The 24,925-nt window shown below is 50.9% G+C and overlaps 2 protein-coding genes across 2 annotated transcripts; one reads left to right on the forward strand and one right to left on the reverse strand.

Moving 5' to 3' along the window:
- Positions 1-599: 599 nt before the first annotated feature.
- GALR2 (galanin receptor 2) lies at positions 600-3,368 on the reverse strand. The gene is made up of 2 exons (XM_036394724.1): positions 3,022-3,368; positions 600-1,710 (listed from the first exon to the last, which is right to left on the reverse strand). The coding sequence occupies exons 1-2, from the start codon at positions 3,360-3,362 to the stop codon at positions 930-932; spliced, it is 1,122 nt and encodes a 373-aa protein (XP_036250617.1). The 5' UTR covers positions 3,363-3,368; the 3' UTR covers positions 600-929.
- A 3,796-nt stretch (positions 3,369-7,164) lies between these two features.
- SRP68 (signal recognition particle 68) lies at positions 7,165-22,264 on the forward strand. Its single transcript, XM_036394633.2, has 16 exons — positions 7,165-7,345; positions 9,244-9,310; positions 9,827-9,940; positions 10,841-11,036; positions 11,738-11,820; positions 12,048-12,157; positions 12,487-12,569; positions 12,816-12,956; positions 16,255-16,353; positions 16,635-16,699; positions 16,982-17,141; positions 17,865-17,959; positions 18,191-18,320; positions 18,734-18,809; positions 19,651-19,703; positions 20,101-22,264. Exons 1-16 carry the CDS (start codon positions 7,195-7,197, stop codon positions 20,326-20,328), a joined length of 1,851 nt encoding a protein of 616 aa, XP_036250526.1. The 5' UTR covers positions 7,165-7,194; the 3' UTR covers positions 20,329-22,264.
- The last annotated feature ends 2,661 nt before the right edge of the window (positions 22,265-24,925 follow it).

A 24,925-nucleotide genomic window follows, 5' to 3' on the forward strand; every position in this document is an offset into this window, starting at 1 on the left:
GGCTCAGGCACCCTGGAGCCTTTGCAGGGTTCAGGGGTGGGAGTGTGAATCACAGCAGCCTCTTGTGGGCAGCGTCACTCAGCGGTGCAGTGACATTCATGACATTCCTGTGCCGCAGCGCCCCCCTCCAGGGATGTGCTCGGGCATCACCCACATCCTCCATCCCCCCTCAGCGTCCCTGCCTCCAGCAGGTCCCACCACCCCCCAGCCTCTCCTCCACTGCAGCTGTGGGGCTTCCCAAAGGAGCTGGACACGGCAGGTGGGGTGGAGGGGCTTTATTTATTCCCAGGTTTGCTGGGCACCCCCAGCTCTCACACAGCCCTGGCTGTCCCACCTCAGTGTCAGTGCCCTGCTTGTCTCCTGCTTGAGATGCTGAGCTGTCCCCAGGCTGTGCAAAGGCATTAAAATCCTTCCCCTACCATGGCTCCATGGCTGTGCTTCCCTGGCAAACAACCTCCCTCCCCTTGGTCCTTGGTGACCTTCTGTGCTTTGCTTCTGGATTTTCCTACCTGAGCTGGCTTTGTGCCCAGCACTGCCCCAGGATGCAGCTCCTAAACCAGGACACAAACAAACCAAGACTTTCCAAATGTCCCTAAAAGTGCACCCACAAGCTCCAGATGCTGGTTGGAGGGGCCAGAGCTTTTCACAGGCTCTGGGTGTAGATGCAACAGGGAGTAAGTCCATCCATGGCAGAGGAGGAGGTGTTTACACATGGCAGTGGATTTTTGGGTTTGATCTCTCTGCTCTCAGCAAGTGCTTGGTGGAAGCAAAGCCTGTCCTTGGCTGGTTCTTGGCTGAGTTTGTGTCAGCAGCATCACAGTTGTGATTTCTGGGTGCATTTGAATGAAAAGGATTCAACTGGACCCAAAATGTCGCCCGGCCCCAGGCCTGGAGGAGACTGCAAAGCCGTGGGGTGGGAGGGAGCTGTGCTAGCTGACGTTGAAGGTGACAGAGGAGCCATCTGCTCTGTGCTGCTGCCCCTCCAGCCCTGCCTCCCCCCAGGGCTGCACGGGGACCCTGCAGCGCGCGGCCGGGTGCCCGGGCAGGGCTTCGCTCAGCTGGGTCACCTCGCTGAGCTCTGCCTCCAGCGTGCTGACCGTGTGGGCAGCCTGGGCCACGTGCACCCTGTGCGCTGCCTTCTTGTGCAGGAGGCAGCTGAAGATCTTCTTGAAGCCCTTGCGGAAGTGCTTGGAGACCAGGGCGTAGACGATGGGGTTGACGCAGGAGTTGGCGTAGGAGATGACGTGCGAGAGGATGCGCAGCACGTACGTGGAGTGGTTCAGGGGGAAGTACCCGAACCACACGCACAGGATGACCAGGTGGTGGGGCAGCCAGCAGAGGCAGAACAGCACGGCCACAATGATGATCATCCTGGTGACCTTCCTCTTGGCCTTCTTGGACTCTGACATGTCTTGGAGAGGGTCCACGGACCGCCACAGGTAGTGAATAGTCCGCACGTAAGTGAGGCTGAGGATGAGCACGGGGATGATGTAGCTGAAGATGAAGGTGCAGGTGTCCATGATCTTGCGCTGGGAGATCTCCCAGATGGGGTGGCAGACAGTCAGGTTGGCCAGCTGGAACTCCTGGTAGTAGCTGAGGTAAGGGCCCGAGAAGATAAAGGAGAGCCCCCAGATGAGACAGATGGCCAGGAGGGCGTTCCTGGGCGTCCTCAGCTCCCTGGAGTGCAGGGGGTATCGTATGGCCAAGTACCTGCATGGCAAAGGGAGAGGGACACGGCTGCAGCCCTGGGGAGGGCACAGAGAGAGCACTGCCAGGAGCAGTTTGGAGAGAGGGCAGAAATGATGGATTTGGGATTTCCAGGGCAGTTTGTCACACAACTGATTCCCTGGTGCTTCTTAGGGACCCACAAGGGACTGAGGAAATTCTCTCCCTGACCATGTCCCATCACCCTCTGCTCTTCCCAGTGGTTGTGGGGCCAATGGGGATGGTCCCATTCTGTCCCTCCCCTAATCCAGGAGACACTCACTTCACCATCAGTGTCTGGCACAAGTGATTGGGGCAGTGAGGATACAAAGGCAGGAGCAAGTGCCCAGGAATCCCAGGCACAGCATTCTTTGTACTGGCACACAGTGAGAGCACATTACCCCTTTTCAGTTCTCTAATTAGCTGGTCCCTTAATTGCACCCATATCTGAGGATTGTGCAAGCCCTCCTTGCTCAACACATCTGTTCCCTCTGCTCCATGGGATACAGGGGGAGAGGCAGCCCCTGGGGGTGCTGTCAGCAGGCAGTGCAGGGCTGTGCTGGGATGGCAGGACACATCCAGCTGGGCTCCAGGGCCTCCCAGGGAACTGGCACATGGACTTTCCACATCCCACCTGGCAGGGTTTGGGCGCTGAGTGGAGCAGCACCAGGAGCTCCCAGCCTCTCGCTGCAGGGTCATAACTCACTGGCCCTTGCAGAGGCAGGGACTGAGGTAAAGCACAGGCAGGAGCTCCCAGATTATCCCAGCCTGTTCCAGGCTTCCCAGTAAAATCCGCCCTGGAACGGGCTGGGATAACCACTGGGACAAGGGACAGCATGGGGACAGAAAAGGGCTTTTTGCTAATAGAAGGGGAGGGTGGGAAAATCAGTGTCTCAGCTCAAACATCCCAGTGCTTTTTTCTCCTCAAGGTCTGCCTGCTTTGCCAGGGGCTGTTGGGAGGGAAGGGGCTCTCTGTGCATCCCAGGAAGAGCCAGAGCTTTTTTTTTCTTTGTTTGTTTCTCATTTTTTCATCCCCACTTCACTGCTGGGGCCTGTGGATAAATCCCAGTCCTAGAGTTTTGGGGTCTGAAAGCTTCCTCCAGCTGGGCACTGGGGCCAGGGATCCCCATATGCAGCCCCTCATACTGTGGGAGGCTGCATCAACTGGGAAATGCTCCTGGATTCCCCAAGGAGCCCAGGAGATCACAGCAGTCAGGATTTAGCTCCAGGGGAATCTGTCCCCTCCCTGCCTGGTGGGATCCAGAGAAAGGAGAGCCTCAGGATGCAGCCAGCCCCTCCCCCTGTTCCCTCTCCTACCTGTCCAGGGACACGGTGGCCAGGGTGAAGCTGCTGGCGTACATGGTGAGGTAGATGAAGAAGTGCACGGCCTTGCACATGAAGGGCCCGAACACCCATCCCTCCAGGGTGTAGATGGTGGCTTGGAAGGGGACGCAGAAGAGGATGAAGCAGAGGTCGGCCACCCCCAGGTTGAGGATGAAGAGGTTGGTGGTGTTCTTCACCTGCCCGTTGCGCAGCAGCACGGCCAGGACCAGGCTGTTGCCCACGGTGCCCACGAGGAAGATGATGAAGTACACGAGTGGGATGATCACAGACTCGGGCTGCCAGCCACCCCCGGAGCCCGCCAGAGAGCCGTTCATGGCCGGGAGTGCCCGGCCAGGGGCTGGAGGGGGCAGCGTGCGTGGAGAAAGCACCGGGGGGCACACGGGGTGAGGGGGTGCACAGGGAGATCCGTGTGGGGGGACACGGAGAGCACGCTGGGGAGCACAGAAGGGAGGGAAAGGGAAAGGGGGTGAAGGGAAAGGTCAATGAGGAGCACCCAGGGATTCACAGGGAAGGGGTGGGTAGGAAAAGACGTGCAGTGGGGAGTGCAGCGGGGAGGCAAAGGAAAAGGGGGTGCACGGAGAGGTCAGCGGGGATTGCACGGGAAAGGGGGTGCAAGGAGACTGCAGCAGGGATTGCACGGGAAACGGGGTGCAGAGAGAGCCCGCTGGGGAGCACAGCAGGGATGCGCGGGAAGGGGGAGAACGGTGGAAGGGGAGCGCGGGGAGCGCACGGGAGCCGCACGGGGAAGGGGGTGCATGGGGAGCGAGCGGGGGTCCCGCCGGGGCGCACGGGGAGCCGGCGGGGGCTGCGGGGGAGCCGCGGGGCAGCCGCGGGCCCTTCACCTCCTCCGCGTGTGCGGGAGCTCGGGGCGGCTCCGGCGGGGCGGCTCCGGCGCTCTCCGTGCGCCGGCGGAGCGGGGGGGCCCGGGGGCTCCGGGCGCGGCTCCCGCCCGGCCCCGCGCATCGCACCCCGGGAACGGATCCGCACCCCGCTACCCTCGGGGGCTCAGGGGCTCGGGCCGGGCCGGGCTTGCCCGGGGATGGGGGGGGGAAATGTCACTCAGGGCTGTTACCCCTCCGGAGGGGCTGGGGCAGCCGGGCTGGGCGCCCCAAAGGGAGCTGGGCATCCCAAAGGGAGATGGGCACCCAAAGTGAGGCGTCTGCGGGGTTTTCTTATCACCTGCCCCTTCAGTAGCCACTGAAAAAGGGTTGGTTTGTTCATCTCCAGGAGCTGCTGGGCTGATTTTTAGGAATGGGGATCCTCTGCCTGCAGATGTGTCCGCATTGTCCAGCGGCAGCGAAATCCTCGCACCAAAACACCCGAGGTGAGGTTTTCAGAGAAACTGCATTTCTCCCCACGGCTGGGAGGGCAGTGTGATACATTGCAAATCTTTTTCGTGCCATGTCTTCCTGCAAAATTGCCTTTTTGGTCCTGCACGGGTGGAAGCCTTGGGAGCAGCCGCTGCAATCAGCTCTCCAAGGACTCTCCCTCTGACCCCACCCCAGCCTGCCTTGTTTTGCTTCTGTGGAGAGGGAAATATTTAATGCGTCGATTACTTCGTGTAACTAACTCACTCCGCAGCTTCTCCGCTCTCTCAGTGGGCGTTCAGCGCCGAGCCTGCCGTGCTGGGGCTCTGGGGACACTCCCAGCCCTGGGACACGGCCACCAGAGCACACGGAGCCCTCTCCACCCTCGGCTGCCCAGCCCCACAAAACCTGCGCCTAACTTGGAGATAACCAGACCCCTTTGGGGTGAGGATGCTCCGTGGTCCTGATGATATCCCACACGGAAAAGCAGGCAATAAGGAAAAAAAAACAGGCACAGTGGAAATTCGGGCACCCCACAGGGCTCAAGGAGCTGCTGAGACACAGAGCTCAGCTCTGCTTTCCTCTGCATGTCCCCAGGGAGCCACTCCTGTGCCACATCCCCAGCCACGACCATGGGGATTGCTGGAATCTCGTGGGAAAGCCTGGCCCCTGGGAGGTTTTGCCCTGTGGGACCTGCCCTGTGTCCTCAGACACCACAGGGTATTGGGATGATGGTACTGGTGGTGTCTTTGGTCAGCCTGCAGACAGGCTGGGCCCATCCTTAGGCTGCAGAGTGAGATTATTTAAAAAAAAAAAAAAAAGAAAAAGAGGGAAAACACTCCATTTCCTCCCAATAGCAGTAAAACCTGGGAGTAGCAGGATAGAAATAAATAGCAGCAAAATATATATTCTTGTCCTGAGATCTAGATGGGTTGTTTGGGCAGGGGTGCAGGAAGATGATCCAGATCCCCAAAAGCAAGATCCTCTGGCCAAAACCAATAGGAAAAGGCCAAAACCAATAGGAAAAGGCACGCTGTGGGGCTGGCAGGCCTGGCAGGCTGCAGGGCTGGCTGGCAGAGGGATGTGAGTGCCTGCAACTCTGGATTTATTCTCTGCAGCAGTCCCTGTGACACCAAAGGCAGCTCAGCCTTGCTGCAAGGCTCCCCTCAGGGCTCTGCAGGTTTGTGTGACCCCCTGCCCCTGCTCTGGGGGAGGGCAGAGCCAGCTCTGCAGGAGGAATTCACACACCCAGGAGGTGGCTGATGGTTTTATCCTCCCATTTCCAGGTTCCAGAGGAATCCAGAGGAGCAGCAAAGCTTCCTGCCAGTGTGCAAGAAAGGTGGTGTGGCAGAATTGTGCCTGTGCCACACCTGGTGGCTGTCCTGACACTGGAATAGGTCCTTTGGGTGCTTTTTTGGGCACCTGAGGGTGGGTGCTGCTGTGCCAGCCTAAGCCAAGCCTGTGTGAACTGCCACAGCTGCAAGAGAGGAGCTGATGTTTGTAAAACAGGCATTAATTGCTGTGCCTGCTTAGTTCAGCACCATCCTGGAGCACCGTTGGGCTCAGGGAATGAAATGAATCCCTGGGAGATGCATTTGGAGCCTGGAGCAGAGAGTTTACAACATGTGCACAGAAAGCTGCCACTTGAGGACATGGTTGATTTTTATTTCTTTCTTTTTTTCCCTTTGAGCTTTGCTGTCTAGGAGAGGAAAGGAGAAGTTTGAAATCGTGAATAACAGGTCACAGCTGAGCCCTTGGAAGGGGAGAGGAGCCAAATTGCTTCTGGGAGTGTGACAGCAAAGTGCAGCCAGGCAGGCAGAGCCCAGGGCTGGCAAAGATGGGTCTGGGGGCACGAGCAGCTCTTGGAGCAGTTTGTATTTATAAGGGTTTATGTAAATATCACCATTAGGTGCTCAAATAAATTTGGTGCTTGTCCCGAATGAGATATTCAGCCCCACGTGCAAAGGACCTGGTCTTTAGTGCTAACAGCATGAAATAGCTCCGGGGTGAGGTGAGGTGAGATCAGGGCGGTCTCTCCTTTCCCAGCTGCGCTGCCCGAGGGGTTAAGGCTGCTGGAGGTGGGAAGATTTGATTTTAGTGCTCAGCCCGGGGGGAATTTAAAGCCCCTCTCCTCTAGGGCTGCCCAGAGCAGCAGGCTCGCAGTGTCCCGGGAAGGGGCAGAGGGATGGAGGGAGAGGCTCCCCCGGGACTGCCGCAGCAACAGCGGCAACAGCATGGCCAGGAGTGGGGTCACCCTGGGGGCTGATTTTGGGGTAATTTCTGGCGTCAGTTCTGGGGTGGGTGAGCGGGGCAGGGTTGCTGGGGCTGATTTTGGGTTCAGCATTGGGGTGGCCTGGGGCAGAACACTGTGACGGAGCGGGGGGCTCAGTCCGGGATGGAGGAGCGGGACACGGGCAGGAGGGGCCGGGCGGGGACGTACCCGCAGCCTGCGTGGGGCCCGGCCCCGGGAGGCCGCCGGGACCCCCCGATCCCTGTCCCGGATCTCCCGATCCCAATCCCGTTCCCGACCCCTGTCCCAGGCTCCCCCGTTCCCTATCCCGGATCCCCCGATCCCAATCCTGATCTCCCGTTCCCTGTCCCGGGTTCCCCCAGTCCCGATCCCGTTCCCTGTCCCGAGTTTCCCCCGTTCCCTGTCCCGGTTCCCCCGATCCCGTTCCCTGTCCTGGTTCTCCCTATCTCGATCCCGTTCCCTGTCCCGGTTTCCCCGTTCCCAATCCCGTTCCCCGTCCCGGCTCCCCCCGGGTCCTCCCCGTTCCCGGCGGCCCGCGCGCGGCCGTTCCCGGCCCGTGATGCTCTGCGGCCGCGGCCCCGGTGCAAGATGGCGGCGGAGCGTCAGGGAGGCGGCGGCGGCGGCCGCGGGGCCGGTGCGGAGGAGAACAAGGAGCACAAGGACGGCAAGGACAACAAGGAGAACGAGCGGCCGGCGGGGCCGCAGCCCGGCGGCCTCGGCGATAGCCTGGGCCTGGAGAGCATCCTGCGCGGCGGCGGCGGCGGGGGGACGTGGCAGGCCCGGCCCCGTGGGCGGCGGGGGGACGTGGCGGCAGCGCGGGGCTCGCAGGGCCGGGGCGGGCAGGGACGGCGGGGACAGGGACAGGCACCCCGCAGCTGCGGGCGGTGCTGGCCTGGGCCTGTGAGGGTTTGGTTTGGATAAAAGGCCATCTGGCTTTCCTGATTTATGGAATCGCGCTCTGCCTGGGCTGCGTCTCCTTCCGAACCCCGGGACAGCTGGCGTCAGTCTCCACAGCGGGGCTGTGTGCGAGCAGGGCACCCGTGAGCTGCTCCGGGCCATATTGCGGCTTGAAGTGAGCAATAATACATAAAAAAAGCCTTAGCAGGGCACCCGTGAGCTGCTCGTGGTGATACTGCAGCTTGAAGTGAGCAATAATACATTAAAAAATCTTAACAAGTGTGCTGAAGAGGCAGACTGGCTCGTGCAGATTTGGTGCGCCTGAAATCTCTGCGTATAAAACTCGTGGAGGTTTTGTAGGTGAAACTTCCACGTGAAACCAGTCCAGCTGCACAGCTGTGATAGAGCTGAGTTTTATCTTCTGGGTCAGAGGGAAGCCCGGGGGAAATCAGGTTGCAGTTTTCCACGTGGCATATGGCAGGTGTTGTGTAGTCAGTAAGTGTGGAGTAAGGTGCAGACACAGCAATTGCCCTGGGAGTGTTGGGAATGCCTAAGTCAGTGAAAAAATAAAAAAAAAGCTCAGAGGGCGTGAATTCAGCAAGTAACTGTGCAGGATAAAAGAGAGTTTGGAAAAAATCTTGGGTAGACAGTAGGGATGAGGAGGGCTGTGTTGAGACATTGCAGTTGGACTTGGTTGTTCTGCAAATGTAGAATAATTCAGTGTAATAACTATTGGTGCAAGGTTTTAGTACTTCAGAGAGTTTCTTTCAGGTGTAGTCCCAAGAAAACAAATTGCTAGACATCTGGCATTTTAAACTTCAAATGTTTGGTGGTTTCTTTAGGTGTAGTGTAGTTTTTTCTTTGGTTGGGGTTGTACAGTCTGGTTTTCTATTGTGGGTTTTCTTTAGAGGCTTCTTGGTAAAGCTTAAAAGGGAAATTTTGGGGTATGAATATATATAGCACAGAGATTTTTTGTGTGTGGTGGAGATTTTATTTCACAAAATAACCTGCCTTGTAAACTGAATGAAAAACATGAGATTTACTAGAATGTGGCATGGTTTTATTTGGCAGGAATAACCGAGGGAATAAAGGAAGTGTAGGAGCTCTGCCAATACACTGAAGGATGCAGAGGCTGGATGGAACTGATGGAGTGATGGTGCCCTAGGTCACAGGGCAGTGCTTTGTGTCACTGATATTTGTTGCAGCAAGACAAGAAAGGTGCTGAAAAATTGAGAAAATCAACCCTGGATTTATTTCCAAAAACTCTTTTTATGAGGTTCTGTGCTCAGAAGGCACTTTGTTTGTTTGTTTGTTTGTGCTGGGCAGGCAGCAGTGATTCTGTTCTTTTCTTGAGTGAGGGGACATTCCTGGGCAGGAAAGCTTATCTCCCTCAGCTTTTCCTATAAATCTGTGTCACAGTTGTGGCTGGGGAGGTCCTGTAGTCAGGTGTGTTATCCTGGATGGGTCCTTATCCCTAAAGGAGCTCTGGTGACAGCAGCACTCCTGTGGGTGTCTGGACGAGGTGCTTGAGGTTTGTCTCGGTCTCTGCTGACAGGCAGGAGCTCTGGGCTCATGAGGTGCTTTAGAGCCATCATCTCTCTGCTTTTAGGAGGTTTTGGGGCGCCCCAGTGTTCAAAGTGTGTTTGTCTGATGGGGTCTGTGGGTTCCCTGCTGTTACTTTGGGGTGGAAGGAGGAGCTGGTGCCGCTGCACTGTGAGTGTCCCTTAACGCCAGCCGCAGTCCTGCAGATCGTGAAGGAGTCGCAGCAGCAGCATGGCCTGAGGCATGGGGACTTCCAGAGGTACAGGTGAGTGTTGGGGGCTGCTCCTGGGGCTTGGCTTCACTTCATTTAAATTGTAACCCCCTGTAGCAGGCAGCAAAACCCATCTGCCAGGTGGAAACCCCTGACAGGCTGTTCCACATGGGGCCCTGTGTGCTGATCTCCCTTGGCTGTACTGTGCTGGGGCTGTGCTGGCTCTTGCATCTCCACTGCCCATAGGAGCTTGTGTTCACAGCTCCCTGGTAGGCACTGTACTCCTCCAGAGCTCAGTGTTCAATAAACACACATAAAGCAGTTAGTAATGACCACATTACTCTGATTTTTTAAGATTATCAATAACTACATGTCTTCTTACCCTGTTTTCTATTAATTGCTGCATTACAGGTCGTTTTTGAGCTACCATATGTCACGCATGGTGTTTTAATTGTTAAAACATTGCCTGGTACAGCCTTAATTTTTTTTTTTTTTCCTTTTTGGATAGAGCAGTAAGCAGAAGCAGAGTTCTCCTTTGGCCAAACTCTGACTCTGGTTGTCTTTTTTTAGGGGTTATTGCTCCCGCAGACTGAGGCGGCTCCGCAAAACTCTCAACTTCAAGATGGGCAACAGACACAAGTTCACTGGGAAGAAAGTAACTGAAGAGATTCTCTCAGACAACAGGTACAGGGACTGGGTGGAATTGAGAATTCAGTATGGTGCTGAAGAGTTTCCTTTCAGTGATTTCTGTTTCAGGTGGAAAACTACTTTGTGCAATATCATCCAAAACATTTCTTTTCAGAGATGTGTGTTGTTGATATTAATAAAAGTTCAGGCTGTAGTGCAGGTGCAAGAGACACTGCTCAGATCCAGTGGGACAAGAAGGAGCAGCAGCAGCCTGTTCCTTCTCTTCCCTCATAGTGGCTAAAATGGATTTTTCTCATAATCAGTAAATTCCTGTGACATTGAAGAGGAAATGCTTATTCAGGTCTGTTGCAAAGTAACCATGGGAATGCTGGTAATGTGAATGTAGCCAGCAGGTTGAGGTTTGAGATGCAATCCCTTCTGTTTGAACAGAAATATTGCACTGCAATTTTTCCTTGAATCTTCTAAATTTGACAGAATGCTCGTCTGACAAAATACGTGGAGAGTAGCCAGGATTTTAGGTTCACTTGCCATCTTTTAGGAATACTTGAAATGTTTCCTGTCTTGTCTTTTCTTGTGGGAAAGCAATACATGATGATGCATTCACCTGTGTTTTTAAGAACATTTTGAACCAGTTTGAAGAGTGGCCTAAAATGATGAATCCCTCGTCTTTGTAGTGTCTGTGGTACTACAGAATGATACCTAATTCTCTTCCTCAGTGGGGTAGTTACACTTCTGAGTGAGAAACACAGCAGAAACTAGTCAGGAATAACAAGACTTCATGTGCTTAGAACTTCAAGAAATAAAAGCATCTGCCTCTTACTAACCAAGCTGCACTTCTACTACTGAACTTGGCAGACCAAATGGCAAAGAGCTGGTGGTGATGCAACTCTTGTCTGAGTGTCATTCTTGTCCCTTGCACTCTCCTGTGCCCTGCAGGTATTTGCTGCTGATCCTGATGGATGCAGAGAGGGCCTGGAGCTATGCCATGCAGCTGAAGCAGGAGGCCAACACGGAGCCCCGCAAGCGCTTCCATTTGCTGTCGCGGCTGCGCAAGGCTGTGAAACACGCCGAGGAGCTGGAGAGGCTCTGTGAGAGCAACAGGGTGGATGCCAAGACTAAGCTGGAAGCTCAGGTAACCACTGATACTTTCATCTTGTTGTACTGCAAGGGCTGAACAAGAAACCTTTGGAATTTGGGGTGAAGAAATAATTACTATCTCTCAATAGATAATAAAAGTACAAAGAATTGAGGGCAGCTAAGATGATGCAACACAGCCTAAGAAACTGCTTATCTACTGAGTTACCTTTTTGTTAAATGTGCTGAAGTAGCCACCAAGAATGCAAGATTTGGGGGTTCAGTTCCTGGAAAACAGGAAACAACTCTTGTGAAATCTTTGAACAGCAGTGCTGTGCTCATTTAATTAAACTGCTATTGTATAGCATATTGCTGGGGAAAAAAACTGTGTGACATTAGTGGGCCATTGCATAACACACAAGAAATATCTTTAATTTCTGGGTGACCTTGTCTAGTGGAAGGGGTCCCTGTCATGGCAGAGGGGTTGGAACTAGATAATTTTTAAGCTCCTTTCCAATCCATTCTGTGATTCCATTTTATGATTCTGTGGTTCCTTAGAAATGCAGCAGAGTCAGTTAAAGGAGAAGAGGTAGGTAGCTGTAACCTGTCATCCAAATCAGTTGTCTTCTGTGGGAAGCCCCAGTGAAAAGGACAAGGCTTAGTCACCCCCTGCAGGAGTCATAGCAGCCTTCCTGCTGAAGGTGGCCCCAGTCATGCTGCTGATGGGGGGAAGTGACCTTGCCCTCGCTCTGTGTGCAGGCGTACATGGCTTATCTCACCGGCATGCTTCGCTTCGAGCACCAGGAGTGGAAGGCAGCAATGGAGGCTTTCAACAAATGCAAGTGAGTCCCTCCCTTCACCAGCTTCCTTCAGGAAATAGTGCTGGGTCACTTTAGTTATGTACATAACTAAACTAACATAACTAACTCTGGGCATTGTTAATTGTGCTTAACTGGGAGGTGCTGCTGAAGAAATGGCATCCTCCAGAGCACAGACACAAACTGTTCCCTTAGGATAGCACCTCACAAGTGACACACACTGCAGTGCTAATATTTGTCCTTTGCTGTAGGACCATCTATGAGAAGCTGGCCAATGCTTTCACAGAAGAACAGGCTGTGCTGTATAACCAGCGTGTGGAGGAGATCTCACCCAACATCCGCTACTGTGCCTACAACATTGGTAAGGGAAGGGGGGTCTCATCTGTTCCCAGGAAAGCAATATTCATTTTTAGTTAAACCCTGGTCTAAGTGACACTGAGGCCATAATATTTTTGGCAAATTCTGCTCATGTATTGGGACAGTTTAGCAATGCAGAAAGGGCCTCATTTTGCAACAGCACCTGTGGTTATGTGTAGAAAGACAGAATAACAGTTTGTGGTAGCTTGCCTATGAAGTCAGAATAAAATTGCAAGCTAAACTGCCAGTGTAAAATTTAATGATTAGTTTTTGTACATGAAAATGATTTTGAAGTCAAATGGAAATGTGATCTCAATTTGTTGATTCTCTCAGGTGACCAATCTGCCATGAATGAGTTGATGCAGATGAGACTGAGGTCTGGTGGCACTGAAGGTCTTCTTGCAGAAAAACTGGAGGTAATTTATTTGCATGCCTCAGCTTGAAATATTCATTATTACTGTGCTGAGTGTGAATATTGCTCCAGCAAACAATTCAAGAGCCAGAATGGAACAGAAGTGAGCAAGCAAGCCTAGGCTCTTTGGGAAACAACACTTTCCCAAAAAGCCCTTTGATTTCAAAGTAGTCAATCAAACATGAATTCAGGAGGTTCAGTTTTGCATCTCTGTAAATTCAAGCTCCTAAGCTCAGTGTGTTCTGTGCAGGCACTGATCACCCAGACTCGGGCAAAGCAGGCAGCCACGATGAGTGAGGTGGAGTGGAGAGGGAGAACTGTCCCAGTGAAGATTGACAAAGTGAGGATCTTCCTGCTGGGGCTGGCTGACAACGAGGCAGCAATTGCTCAGGTAACCCAGCAGCCCTCTCCATCCTGCCCTTCTAACCATCCTCTTGCCTTCTGTGCAGTACCTGCTACCTGAACTAAAAGCTTTTGAGTATTCTCATTTTTTTTCAAACTTGGGGCTGGAAAGCTGAAGGTAAAAGTGGGGGAATACTGATTATAACCCAGAGCTGAAGTGTCAGCTGGGGATTGCTCTCACAGAGTGGAGTAGTCTGGGATATCTGTTCTGAGTATTCCTGCTCCTTGGAGCATTCTGGGCTATCTTCCAGTAGCAGGGTGATAACCATTATTATTAGTGCATCACTTGGAAATGAAGGTTACATTTTTAAGAGTAACTGGTTTTGAATTACTCTTCTAATTTTTTTAAGCATCTTACTCAAATGCTTCAACTTCAGAGTAGCCAAAATGAAAATACATATTGACCATGTTTTCTTCAGCAACAAATAGCCATTTGCCAGGTGTAGCAGGTACTATGAGATCTATTCCATTCTCTTATTGACTTATGGAAATCTTCAAAAGCAGGAAGTGGATTAATAAATGCCAGGATGTAAATCAATTTCACACGTTATGGTTCTGAAACACTTTATAGAATCATGGAATATCCTGAGTTGGAAAGGACTCACAAGGATCATCAAAGTCCAGCTCACTGGAACTTGCAGTGGCATATACAATTAATGTCTTTAGTATTGTAGTCAAGTTTTCCACTTGCAGTTTTTTCCTTGGAAGTGGTGACCAGAGGAGGTATCCTGCTTTTCAGTGGCTGCATATACACTCAGAGTTTGAAAGGATCTTCAGTAATAACTCTTGCCACTAAAAATGGGGATTTTGAAGCATTAAAAACCTTTTATCACCAGGAGAATAATAATGATAAATAAAACCAGAAATGATAAAACAAAAACCCTGCAGAGGTTTAAGACCAGAGCAGGGAGCAGTGGTGAGAGGAGTGTGATTAAGGATAAACAGGATGTGGCTGGGTGGGAAACCTGAGTGTTACCCATGATATTAGGAACTGGATGTTGCTGAATGGATTTGGTTTCAGGAAGCACATAAGTGTGGCCAGCAGGTGGAAGTACAGCTCAAGAGTTCCCTCATTTAACTTCCATTCTGGCAGCTAACAGTTGGACTTTGTCAGTTCAGTTGCTCTTTAAAGTAGTGGCAGAACAGCCTGAATTTGTTCTAATCTTGCTTTGCATTCCTGGGAAGCTCTGGCTAAACAGAGTTGAGTGGACTGGTGAGAGCTGAGCATTGCAGCAGCACTGTTTGCATTCCCAGAGGGATCAAACTTGCCTTTTTGGCAGCAGTTCTGCAGTTGTGTCAGCTGTGATGGGCACCCAGCTTCAGGTGAATGAATTGTGCTTCCTGGATCTTTGGCACCTTTCTGCTCATCTTCACTGAGCTGAAACCCTGACATAACAGCAGTGCTCTGCAGGGTTTAATTAGAAGTAAAACCAGTCTGTTTTGTGTAAAAATGGAGTCTCCCAATGCAATTATTCTGTTGCCTTTGGTGCCTTATTGGTAATGGGAGGAACAGAACAAATAAGCCAAACTGAAATAGGAATCCAGGTTTGAAATTGCTTGTGTCAGTCCTTTTGTGGATTGGAAGGTGTGACTGTGAGGGCCTACTGGCTCTCACCAGGTAGAAGTGACAGAGCTGCAGGGCAGCATGACACAGATGTGCTCCTAGCTGGTATTACCTCAGGGACTCTGTGCTCATCTCTAGATTGCAGCAAAAATGGGTGGTAATAAGTGTCAGAGATGTTACACAGTGGTTTAGACCAAAGAAAATCTGACAGCTGAGCACTCCACATTTTTGGGATTGGGTTCAGTGGGATTGGTTTCCATGAACCCTCTAAGATGAACCTGTGCAGTTCTGTCAGGACAGTTGAATCACCAGCTGTAGCACTTGTGTCTCAGTCCTGTGATCTGATATCTCCCAAATCAGAACATGTGTATTTATGCATAGAATCAGCTCAAGGAGTTTTTGCTTGGAAAGGAAAGCCTTTGTTTCGTTGCAGGGCCCAGCCCTTGCCCTGTTTGTGCCTGAATGATGATCTGGCTGTGTCTGTTTTCATTTTTGTGCTTACGGTGAAATTGCTGTGCTGCTCTGGGTGAGGTTGAGAATGCAGTCAGACTCGTCTCTGGTTATTCTCAGGAGCCAGTCCCACCTTAAAAATTCTCAGAGCAAATCTTAAATTAAAAACAAAAAAAATCCCAAACCCAAAAAACCGCCTCCATCGCAGGATACCTGAGGCTTTGTGAGGGAGTAAAAATAACATTCCTGATTGGGTTTGTGGACGTGGGAAGTGGAGAGGCAGAGACTGTAGAGCTGTGCAGTAGATTAACAAGTGAGCATGGTTTTACACCAATTTTTTTATTCATTTTGACAATTGCAAATTTATTGCAGCAAAGCTCATCTTACACTGTTACATGAGATGGGAGTGGCACAACATGGTGCTGGTGCTCTTGAGTTTTCCTTCAATCACTGAGGCTGAGGTTTGCTTCTGAGTAGTTTTTTCTTACTGAATCATTGAAAGTCTTTCAATCTCCACCTGGTTTCCTTCTCAGCATCTGAATAAAGGCTGAGTTTCGGTTTGGGAGCTTGTTTAATTGGGTACACGATATGCCAATAAATTAGGCAGAGATCAGGCTTCAACTTGTTTTTTAAAAGTTGTTTTCAAGTTCTGGGTTTGGGGCAGAAGGCCAAAAGCTGCTTCACTTTTTTTTTTTTTAACAAAACTTATGGTGACAGCAGAAAAGCACTCGGTCACTCCTGCTGCTGAAATGTAGGGTTACTGTGAAAGATGCTTCAAACAAGCAAGTTATTGCCACTGTGAACATTGCTGGAGTGGGAGTGGAGAAAAGATAATCATCTGCATATTCTTACCACATGGGAACATAAATCAGCATAACAAGAGCTGTCTGCATTGGTAGTTTGCCAGTTCAGGACTGCTCAGCTCTTGTGTTGCTGGGCCTTTCCCACAGTGCAGTCCAGCCTCAGCTCAGGGGGCAGTGCAGGTGCCATCCAGGAGGGAATGGAGTTGCTGGGAAGGAAGGTAACTGGTGCAGGAATGAAGCCATGAGCTGTCTGCTAGGCCTTCACTGCTGTTCAGTTCTCAGCACCAACCCCATTCCCCAAGATTTCTGCCAGATTTCCCCCAAGAATATGTTGCAGACAGGCACAGATTGGAGTTCTAACTACCCATGGATCTTAAAGGCATAATTTGGGAGAAACTTCATTTAATCTCCTCAGTTAATTCATGCATTGTACAAAAAATTCTGATTTCTTGAATCTCCTTTGCTCTTAGGCAGAAAATGAGGAGACAAAGGAACGTTTGTTTGAGTCTTTACTCAGTGAGTGCAGAGATGCCATTCAGGCAGTTCGGGAAGAATTGAAACCTGACCAGGTAAGCAGCAAACACCAGTTTCTACTTCCAATGGCACCATGTTTCCTTGGGAGTGGTTTAGTGTTCAGCTTGCTGGGATTTCTTGAATAAAGAGCTGCTGAATTTGAATTTACTCTCTCCAGAACTGGAGTGGGGGAATAGCAGTGGAAAAGCCCTCTCTCTTTTGCCTAGAAGTCTGTTACTTCCATGACTTACTCAAACCCTGAGTTGTTCTGTGTTTTTCATCCCTTGGCTGCCAGTTTTAAGTAAATCATGCAGTGTTTTGTCTCCATTGCCCACAGAAGCAACGAGAACACTCTCTGGAAAACGATTCTGGGAAGGTGTCCAACATCCAGTACTTACACAGGTAATAGGCAAACATTGCTGCCAGTGCTAGTGTGAAGAAGCCATGTTCTTATGTCAAGATTTTATTTTGTTTGGTTTTGTTTTATGGGTTTTTGTTCTGGGCCTTTGGGATCCCAAAGGATGACTGTACAGATAAGGATCTGATTCAGGGAGCTTTGTAAACATTTCACTCCAGACTCTCACGTTGACCTCCCAGATGTTTTTCCGCCACCAGTTCAGAACCCAGAGTAATATCTGAGTAGCTCTGACAGTGCTGATGGGATTTCTCTTTTTATTCTGGCAGTTATTTGACCTACATCAAGCTGTCCACAGCCATCAAGCGCAATGAGAGCATGGCCAAGTCCCTGCAGAAGGCCCTGCTGCAGCAGCAGCGCTCTGACGAGGACGGCAAGCGCTCGCCGCGGCCGCAGGACCTCATCCGCCTCTACGACATCATCCTGCAGGTACTGCTGAGAAAACACATCCAGCTCTCCGGCCCAGCCTGAGAACTCTGTGTGCTTAGGATAAACAGGATGTGCATGGGTAGGAAACCTGAGTGTTACAAAAGGTTATTGCAGAAATACAGCACTGTAAGTGAGCTACCGTGAAGTCTGAAGAGTAGCTGAGTACCTTCAAGTACCTCAAAGATGTTCAACATCTGCATGAAACACAAAAAACCCCTTTCAGTTATGAGCAGAACCTGCTGCTTGAATGGGTGTCCTTTGTTGTGCACTCTAATAAAGTTTTAAAATAGTCTGACTCTTGTGCAGCACCCTTGGAGCTGCCTCAGTTTCTGCTGGCCAGGGAAAGTAGCAGCTAAAAATACTTGTTCTTCATAAGCAGGTTCTCCATTTCTCCCATAATTTTGCAGTTAACTGAGGGAGCCTGTGACTGAAGCAGGTTGTGAATGGGAGAGGGAAATGCCTTATGGAAGAAGTAGTTTATGTGAAATTTAAGGAGTCTTTGTCCTAATTCCTGTTTGTGTCAGGAAGTCTGTCCTGAGGGCAACTTGCACAAGTTTCAATGAGAGTCCTTCACAAGGCTGGAGAACTGATGATTAGAAAACTGGAAACTATTTCTCTGGGAGTGTTCTGTTGACTTGTCAGGAGGGTCAGCTTTCTCTTAGACCAGCAGATTCCAGAGGAAGGCAATGCCTGCATTTGTTATTCTGACTCTCTTTTGCACAGAACCTTGTGGAACTGACACAGCTTCCTGGCCTAGAAGAGGACAAGAACTTCCAAAAGGAGATTGGATTGAAGACTCTTGTGTACAAAGCTTACAGGTGATTGAGAAACAGCCAAGTTTTCTTCAGCACACGTGACACTTTCAGAAGTTTAATTCCACAGCTCTGTGTGCTGTGCAGGCCTTTGATGCAGGTTCCTCTGTCCTCTGAGACAGTTCCTAAAGGGAAACTGCCCACTGCTACTTAAGGATATCTCCTATTGCCAGTCATTTCAGTTGGCAAAAGGTGTGGACAACAAACACATCAGGAATGCTCTCTTGACTGTTGCAGGTGTTTCTTCATTGCCCAGTCCTATGTCCTGGTAAAGAAGTGGAGTGAAGCCCTCGTGCTGTACGAGAGGGTGCTGAAATACGCCTGCGAGGTTCAGTCGGGAGCTGGAGCTCACAGGAACAGCCTCAAGGTAGGAGCCCAGTCCTGAAGCTGAAGTTTTATGAAGCAGCTCTGTCCCACTGTTTATTGTTAATTAGATACCAGGCCATTATAATTCAAGACTGATCTCTGACTAGGGAGAAGGGTAATGTTCATTATAGCTGGAGACCTTGTAGTGACATGGGAACAGTTCAGCTCCCCACTTGGAGGAGGGACAGACTTGCACCAACTCCAAAACAATTTATCACTTTTTCTCACCTGTGCGTTTTCTCTTATACAACTTCTGTCGTGCCTGAAGCACAATGCTGTGGCTTTTCCCCTTCTAGGAAAGCTTATCAACATTAGAGTTAATTTTTCTTAGTTCTTACTCTCTGATTTTACCTTTGCTCTGACTCTTAGACTGGCACATTTCAGGCTCTCAAATAATTTTCTTTAATGCTCTAGGAGCTGCCTGATGTTCAGGATCTCATCACTCAAGTCAATGCAGAGAAGTATTCCTTGCAAGCAGCAGCTATTTTAGGTGAGTAACACACAGCTATACTAGAACTCTGCTCTAATGTATCTTGACTAAAGTCCCTGCAGCTATTTCATTCCCTTTATTTCATTTCTGAAGTTCCAAAGGTTTCTCCATCACCATTCACTCAGGCTTTGGAAAAGTACTTTTCCCCCAGTTCTAGCTGCTCCTGTCTGTGTGTAGTGCAGGTCAGCAGGCAGTGGCTGGACATTGGCATCTTGCTCCCTGCCTAGAGATATTAAAACCCTTCCTGGGGATGTGCACCTGTTTTGGGAGCCTGCACAGAACAGTTCAATGTTTCATTTTTTGTTGCAGACACCTTGGCCTTATTTGTCCCAGTTTTGCCTGGTTGGGTGAACTAAGAAGAGGAGAGCAGTGATGTTCTCTCTGTCAGTGTCAGCCTGGCCCACAGAACTCGGGGGGGTGGATGAACTTTGTGATTTCTTGGGCTGTTGTTTTTGCTGTGCCTGCTGCTGGGAATCCAGGACAAGGAGTGTGTTGCCTCCTTTATTGCCTTAATGTTGCTTTAACTGACCCCCCCCCGAGGGTGTTGTCATCATCTTTTGTTGTGTGCTTCACTCAAAGTCTGTGCTGCTCTCCAGACCTTCTCATGACGGTGTGAAGGAGAAGCTCCCCCACTGCAGGGCTGTGTTGGCTGTAGATGAGTGTGTGTGGTGCTTGCTCTGGAAATCAAGAAATCAAGTTGATTCTGCTGAAAATATTGTCCTGTGTATCCCAGAGAGCAAGGATCATGGCTAAGCTTGGGGCACAGCTGCTTCCTGAGACAATCTTACTCTACACCAAGGTCAAGCCTGTTATTCTTACCCCTTTTTGTTCAATTTTGCAGATGCAAATGATCCTCATGAGACTGAGTCTCCATCTCAGGTCAAGGATGGCAAGGTAAGAGCCAAGAGCTCAGCTGTGCTCTTAATGACTGTCACCTTTATCCTGTTACCTGAGTGTCCTCACAACACAAGAAATGTCACATTGACCAAGATTTGGTCATGACTGGTGTATTTAGGAGATTTTATTAGGCTTGGTGCTGAAGGTAGCTCACACAGTGGGGTAGGAGCTGAGGCAGCTTGCTTTATTTGGCTTTCTCTCTGCACATGGGAGGGTTTTCCAGAGATCCTGCAGCTGTGCTTTGACAGGAGGTTAAATCCTTTTCAGAGTCCCCAGAGGCCTCACAAGGGAGCTTGAACTTCTCTTGTCTCAGTTGCTGCCCAGTCCTGTTTGATGTTTGACCCTTTTGACGTGACTGGGATTTAATTTGTGCCCCTGCCTTGGTCTCTTGCAGCCTCTCTCAGAACGGTTTGAGACTTTCTGCCTGGATCCTTCCCTGGTCAGCAAGCAAGTCAGCCTCGTGCACTTCCCACCAGGATTCCAGCCCATTCCATGCAAACCCTTGTTCTTTGACCTGGCCCTTAACCATGTTGCTTTCCCACCTCTGGAGGACAAGGTGGAGCAGAAGGCCAAGAGTGGCCTCACAGGATATATAAAGGGCATTTTTGGATTCAAAAGTTAACCAGGACCCCCAGAGGAACAGAGGTTTTATTCTGTATTGAAGGAGAAGCTCCAAGAGGTTCTAGGACACAAATACCTGCACCTGAAACCAAGAGAGGGAAGTTTTACCATCTTCTCCCCTGTGTCCTGTGTTCATGTCTGTGCACACACATTCTCTCCCAGTGTATTAAAGACAAACAATTACTCAGAAACAAACATACACTATAAATAGCTGAAAATAACCTGGAGCACAGAGAAATTCCTTTCTGCTTGGAGAAGTTTTGTGATCAGTGACCTGTCCAGGGTTGGTACACATTTACTCACCACGGACCAGGGCATAGATACAACTTGATTCCTGCCTCTGTCCCATAATTTTTCACTATTATTTGGTTTTTTGATCTAGAAATTGGGGTGTAATTGGGTAATAGAGGCAGAAGTAGATGCAGAGCTAAACCAGCAAGGTGAGGCTTCCACACAATGGCTGTGGAACAGTAGCCAAGGCAGCAACTTCTCCTTCCCTTTCAACCCAGAAGTCTCTATATTTTTAAAGAATGTAACATTCTGAAATGACAAAATAGAGCCTCTTTCCTTATCAATAAGGATGGCAAACATCAAATATTGATGGTTATTCCTGCTGTGGTGGTGAATTTGTATTCTGGGCCAATAGCACCCTTCTTTATTCATACACACACCTCATTAAATACCTACATACAGTATAGAACCTATTCCTGAAAGTATTTTCCTGGGAAAATAGCTTCATGGGTGGCTTTAGAAATAGCTACTTGCTCTTCTTGGGAAGTTGGATCTCTTGGTGTTTGTTTTGTCTCTGATCTAAACCTTGCCTGAAAACAAGATGATCTTTTTCTGGAGTTCATCTGTTGCTTTGTTTCTTGTCCCTGGTCAGTAGCTACACATGAAATGAGGGATAAGGAACAGCAGACCAGTAGGTTTGTGAGTGATAATTCATCTCTGTCGTGCCAGACAGCGTTTTTTATAAAGCACCCAGGTGCCACGGGGATGGGCACTTTGAAAGTGCAGATAATTTCATAATTGTGATCAATTCAGTAGGGAAAAAACCCACAACACATGGGCAGAACTGTTCCTAAATAAAGCATTTGGAAGATTCCACCAGCACTGTGTGGGTTTTCACTCAGCCTGTCCTGGCAGGTGAAGCAAGAGTTTGTTCTGGTTGTCTGGACTTTGTGTTTTTTCTCCTTTTGTAGCCATTGGAGTAAAGGTTGGAAACAAGGACCATTTTGAATTATTGGGCTTTTGTTGTAACGGGACTTTTCTTTGCAAGGTGCATGTCAGATGAATGGGGGAAAATAACAATTCCCATTATTTTAATATGAATGTTCACTTTGTTCAGTTTGATCTGTGAGTTCTCAAAGTACAGAAGAACTGTGTGCTCAGAAAGAGGTGGGAGTGGGAGGAGGAACCTCTTGTTTGTGTTTAATTTTTGCAACGTGGAAACAAAATGGGAATTTCTGGTGTTGTAGCCAGTTCCCTTTGCCTCTGGATTCCAGGGGCATTTTACAGAAGAAAGGGAGGTGTACAGGTGAAAGAAATGTGGGAAGATTATTATTCAGATTGCAATTTCTGTAAAACTTGGTCTTGACTGGCAGCTTTCTCTTCCCCTTACAGCCCATTTCCTTTTAGGCAAGGAAAGGCCCACAATGACCAGGCTCACCTGGTCCCTGTGTCCAGCTGAGCTGCTCTTCTCAGCTTTTGGATAAAATCACAGGAGTGTTCTCCTTTGGTTTGTACCAAACTCTGCTTTCCTTCCACGGCTCTGTGTTGTGCCTGGATTGATTCCAGGGAAACTCCTGTGGCCACTTTCTAGTTACAGTTACAAAAACCTAAGAGCAATTGGCCTCCTTCTGCCAAATGTCTTTTGACAGGAACTGATGAGTTGAACGCAGATAAGGAATTTGAAAACAATAAACTTTTCTTCCTGACCTCTGAGGCGTGTAGTTTGTATTAGGAGCACTGAGCACTCTTTGCCTCCCCAGCACTCAGAAGATCGAGGTCACACCATCACCTGGGGCTGCTGAGCCCCTGGGGAATGGCCACTTAGCTCTGGAGGAGGCTCTTCTGCCCCACGGCTCAGATAACACCACTCCGAGGTGACTTGGCTTGTTTGTTTTGGTGTAATGTTAGTGGAAAGTGAATGGAGTGGGGTTTGTGAGCAGTGGTGTGGTTTAAATTATGGAAGGTGCTGATGAGGCTTAGGAAAAGAAACCTAAAGATGTAAGGGGGGGGGGCGGGGAAATTGTTATTGAAGTCACCTCTACGATGCAGACCAAACCAGACTGACAAAACCAAGGCTTTTAGCCCTGCAGTGGAGCCTGGGCTGGCTCAGATGAGGCTCACGGAGCTGCAGGGGCACAGGGCAGGCAGGTGAAGTGTCTGATGTGCAGAACAAACCACTTCCCCTGGGCCTGCCCAGGTGTTGGGCCTGGAACAGCCAGGGCAAGGTTCAGAGCACGTTGTGGGGCTTGGAAACATCCTCATTGCCCTGCTCTTTCATCGCTGCTCCTTTAAAGTGCTTGTGCTCTTCCCATGAATTAATTGGCGAGGAGGCCACGTGATTGCCCTCAAAACAGGAAACTCCAGCAGAATGGTCAAGAGGATTGCTTTCAATCAACTTTTCCTATGGAGTATCTTTGGGATTAGCACTGGAATTTTAATTACAGGCTGAGCTAGCCATGTCTGGTACCATTGCATCTATTAAAATAGGAATGAGATGTTCATCACGGCCCTCACTCCACCACCAGTGATAGACCTGTGTCTGAGCAATATTTATTTCTGGTTGTGCACTCTGAGGGGTCTGGGGACACTGGATGGGTCTCGAGGGACTCATGGGGGACAGAGCATGAGGCAAGCTGGGCAGTGAAAGAACTGAAAGGTGGCACATGGGATTGCAACAGTGGCCTGGGAGCTCCTAAATAACAGTGTCTGCCTCCTTTGAAAAATGGGTTGGGGGTGTTTTAAAGAAGGGATTGTGTTGCTAGAAAATTGTTGCCTAATCCAAGCTGCTCCAGCTGTGGGTCACCCCAGGTGGGCACTGTCAGGAGTTCTCTGTGGCCTCTGGCTGTGTCTTTGGAGCAGCAGGTTGTAGGCTGGCAGGGGCTGGCAGGGGCTGAACTGAGGAGTGGGAAGTCCCTGTCCAACTGCTGTGGGACTAGAATTCATCCTTGGGAGAAGATGCATGTGCTGAGGGGTTCCTGTGCTCCCTCACAGCTCCTGTGAACTACCCTGTACCCTGTGGGCTGCAGCCGGGGATGATTGAGGTGTCTGCTCACTTAAGGAGTGATTTGATGTGATACTCTGTGGCTGCTCCTCTTTCTTCAGGATGGGATTGCTGTTTTCAAACAGGAGCAGCTGGAGGTCGGTTTTCCTGCCAAGGAAAAGCCCCGCGTGGGAGGGAGGGATGCGTGGTGGGACCCCCGCAGAGCGGGCTGGGAGCAGCCGCTGTGCTCGGGCTGTCCTGGGGCAGCGTTCGGAGCTGCCCGGCTGCTCTGCCCTCTCCTCCCTCCCTGCTCCGGGCTGAGGAGGTGCTGAACTGCAGCTGCCCGCCCGGCCCAGCTGGGCTCCCGGGGTCTCTGCCCGATCCCCGTGCCCCCTGGGACCGTGCACTCAGCGCTGGCACTCTCAGGGCTCGGTGCGCGGTGACCTCCCCGGAGCTGCTCCCGCAGGCCCCACCGGCAGCCGAGCTTCGTGCTGGGCCCACCGAACCACACCGAGGGTGAGCAGCTGTGGGAATGCAGCCCCTCCCTGCCCCTGTCCTGTGGGCGAGCGCTCCGGGCCTGGCCGCGCTGCTTTGGGCCTGAGCAGGGCCCGCTCCTGCCGAGCCACGGCCCAGGGGGAGCCACGGCGGCTGCCCCTCGGCCCACGGGGAGGGGAATCACCGTGGGGTTCGGGTGGGCCAAAGCAGGGAATTCCTTGTTCGGGAGCATCCACCTCGCAGTATGCTCACCCTCTGTGTGCTTTGGGGATTTGCTTTGTGACCAGCAGCTCGGTGCCAGCGCCAGAGCTGAGCCCAAGTGCAGACTCCGCCCGCGAGGGAGGAGGCTGTGTCCATCCCCTGCCCCTCCGTGGGCTGCTGCGAGGGACCTGTGGTGAAAACCTTCCCGCCTCTGGCCTAAAACGCAGTAATGGCTCAGAGGGAAGGTTGAAAACCCTTTCAAAGGGTGTTATTTACATGTCTGTTGTGCGCGGGCGGCCCTGGGCGCAGCTTTCATGTTCCCCAGTGCCGTCCATTCACATCCAGAATGGATGCATCGCTCCAGCTCCGAGCGTGCACTTGGCATTTCCAGGCACTGCCACGCCGGATCTTCATCAAACCCCTCCGCTGCTGAGCACCCGAGGTGCTGCCGATATTAAAGTCAAAATTCTTGCAGTGGGAACGATCGTGTCCCTGCCTCGCTGCGCTGCAGGACGTCGCTGGCCGTGCCCAGCACAGACTCGGCGCTTTGCCCCAGGCTCACACGCTGTGCATGAGGATTAGTGACTCCCGTCCCTGCCCGTGGTCAGTCCAGGGAGCCGTGCTGGGGCTGTGGTGCCCGAATGACTAAAGAGCAGCATCAAAGCCTCTGAATTACCTTCAGTGCTTGCCT

Source organism: Molothrus ater, chromosome 19 (genome assembly GCF_012460135.2).
Source record: "Molothrus ater isolate BHLD 08-10-18 breed brown headed cowbird chromosome 19, BPBGC_Mater_1.1, whole genome shotgun sequence".
Taxonomy (NCBI): domain Eukaryota; kingdom Metazoa; phylum Chordata; class Aves; order Passeriformes; family Icteridae; genus Molothrus; species Molothrus ater.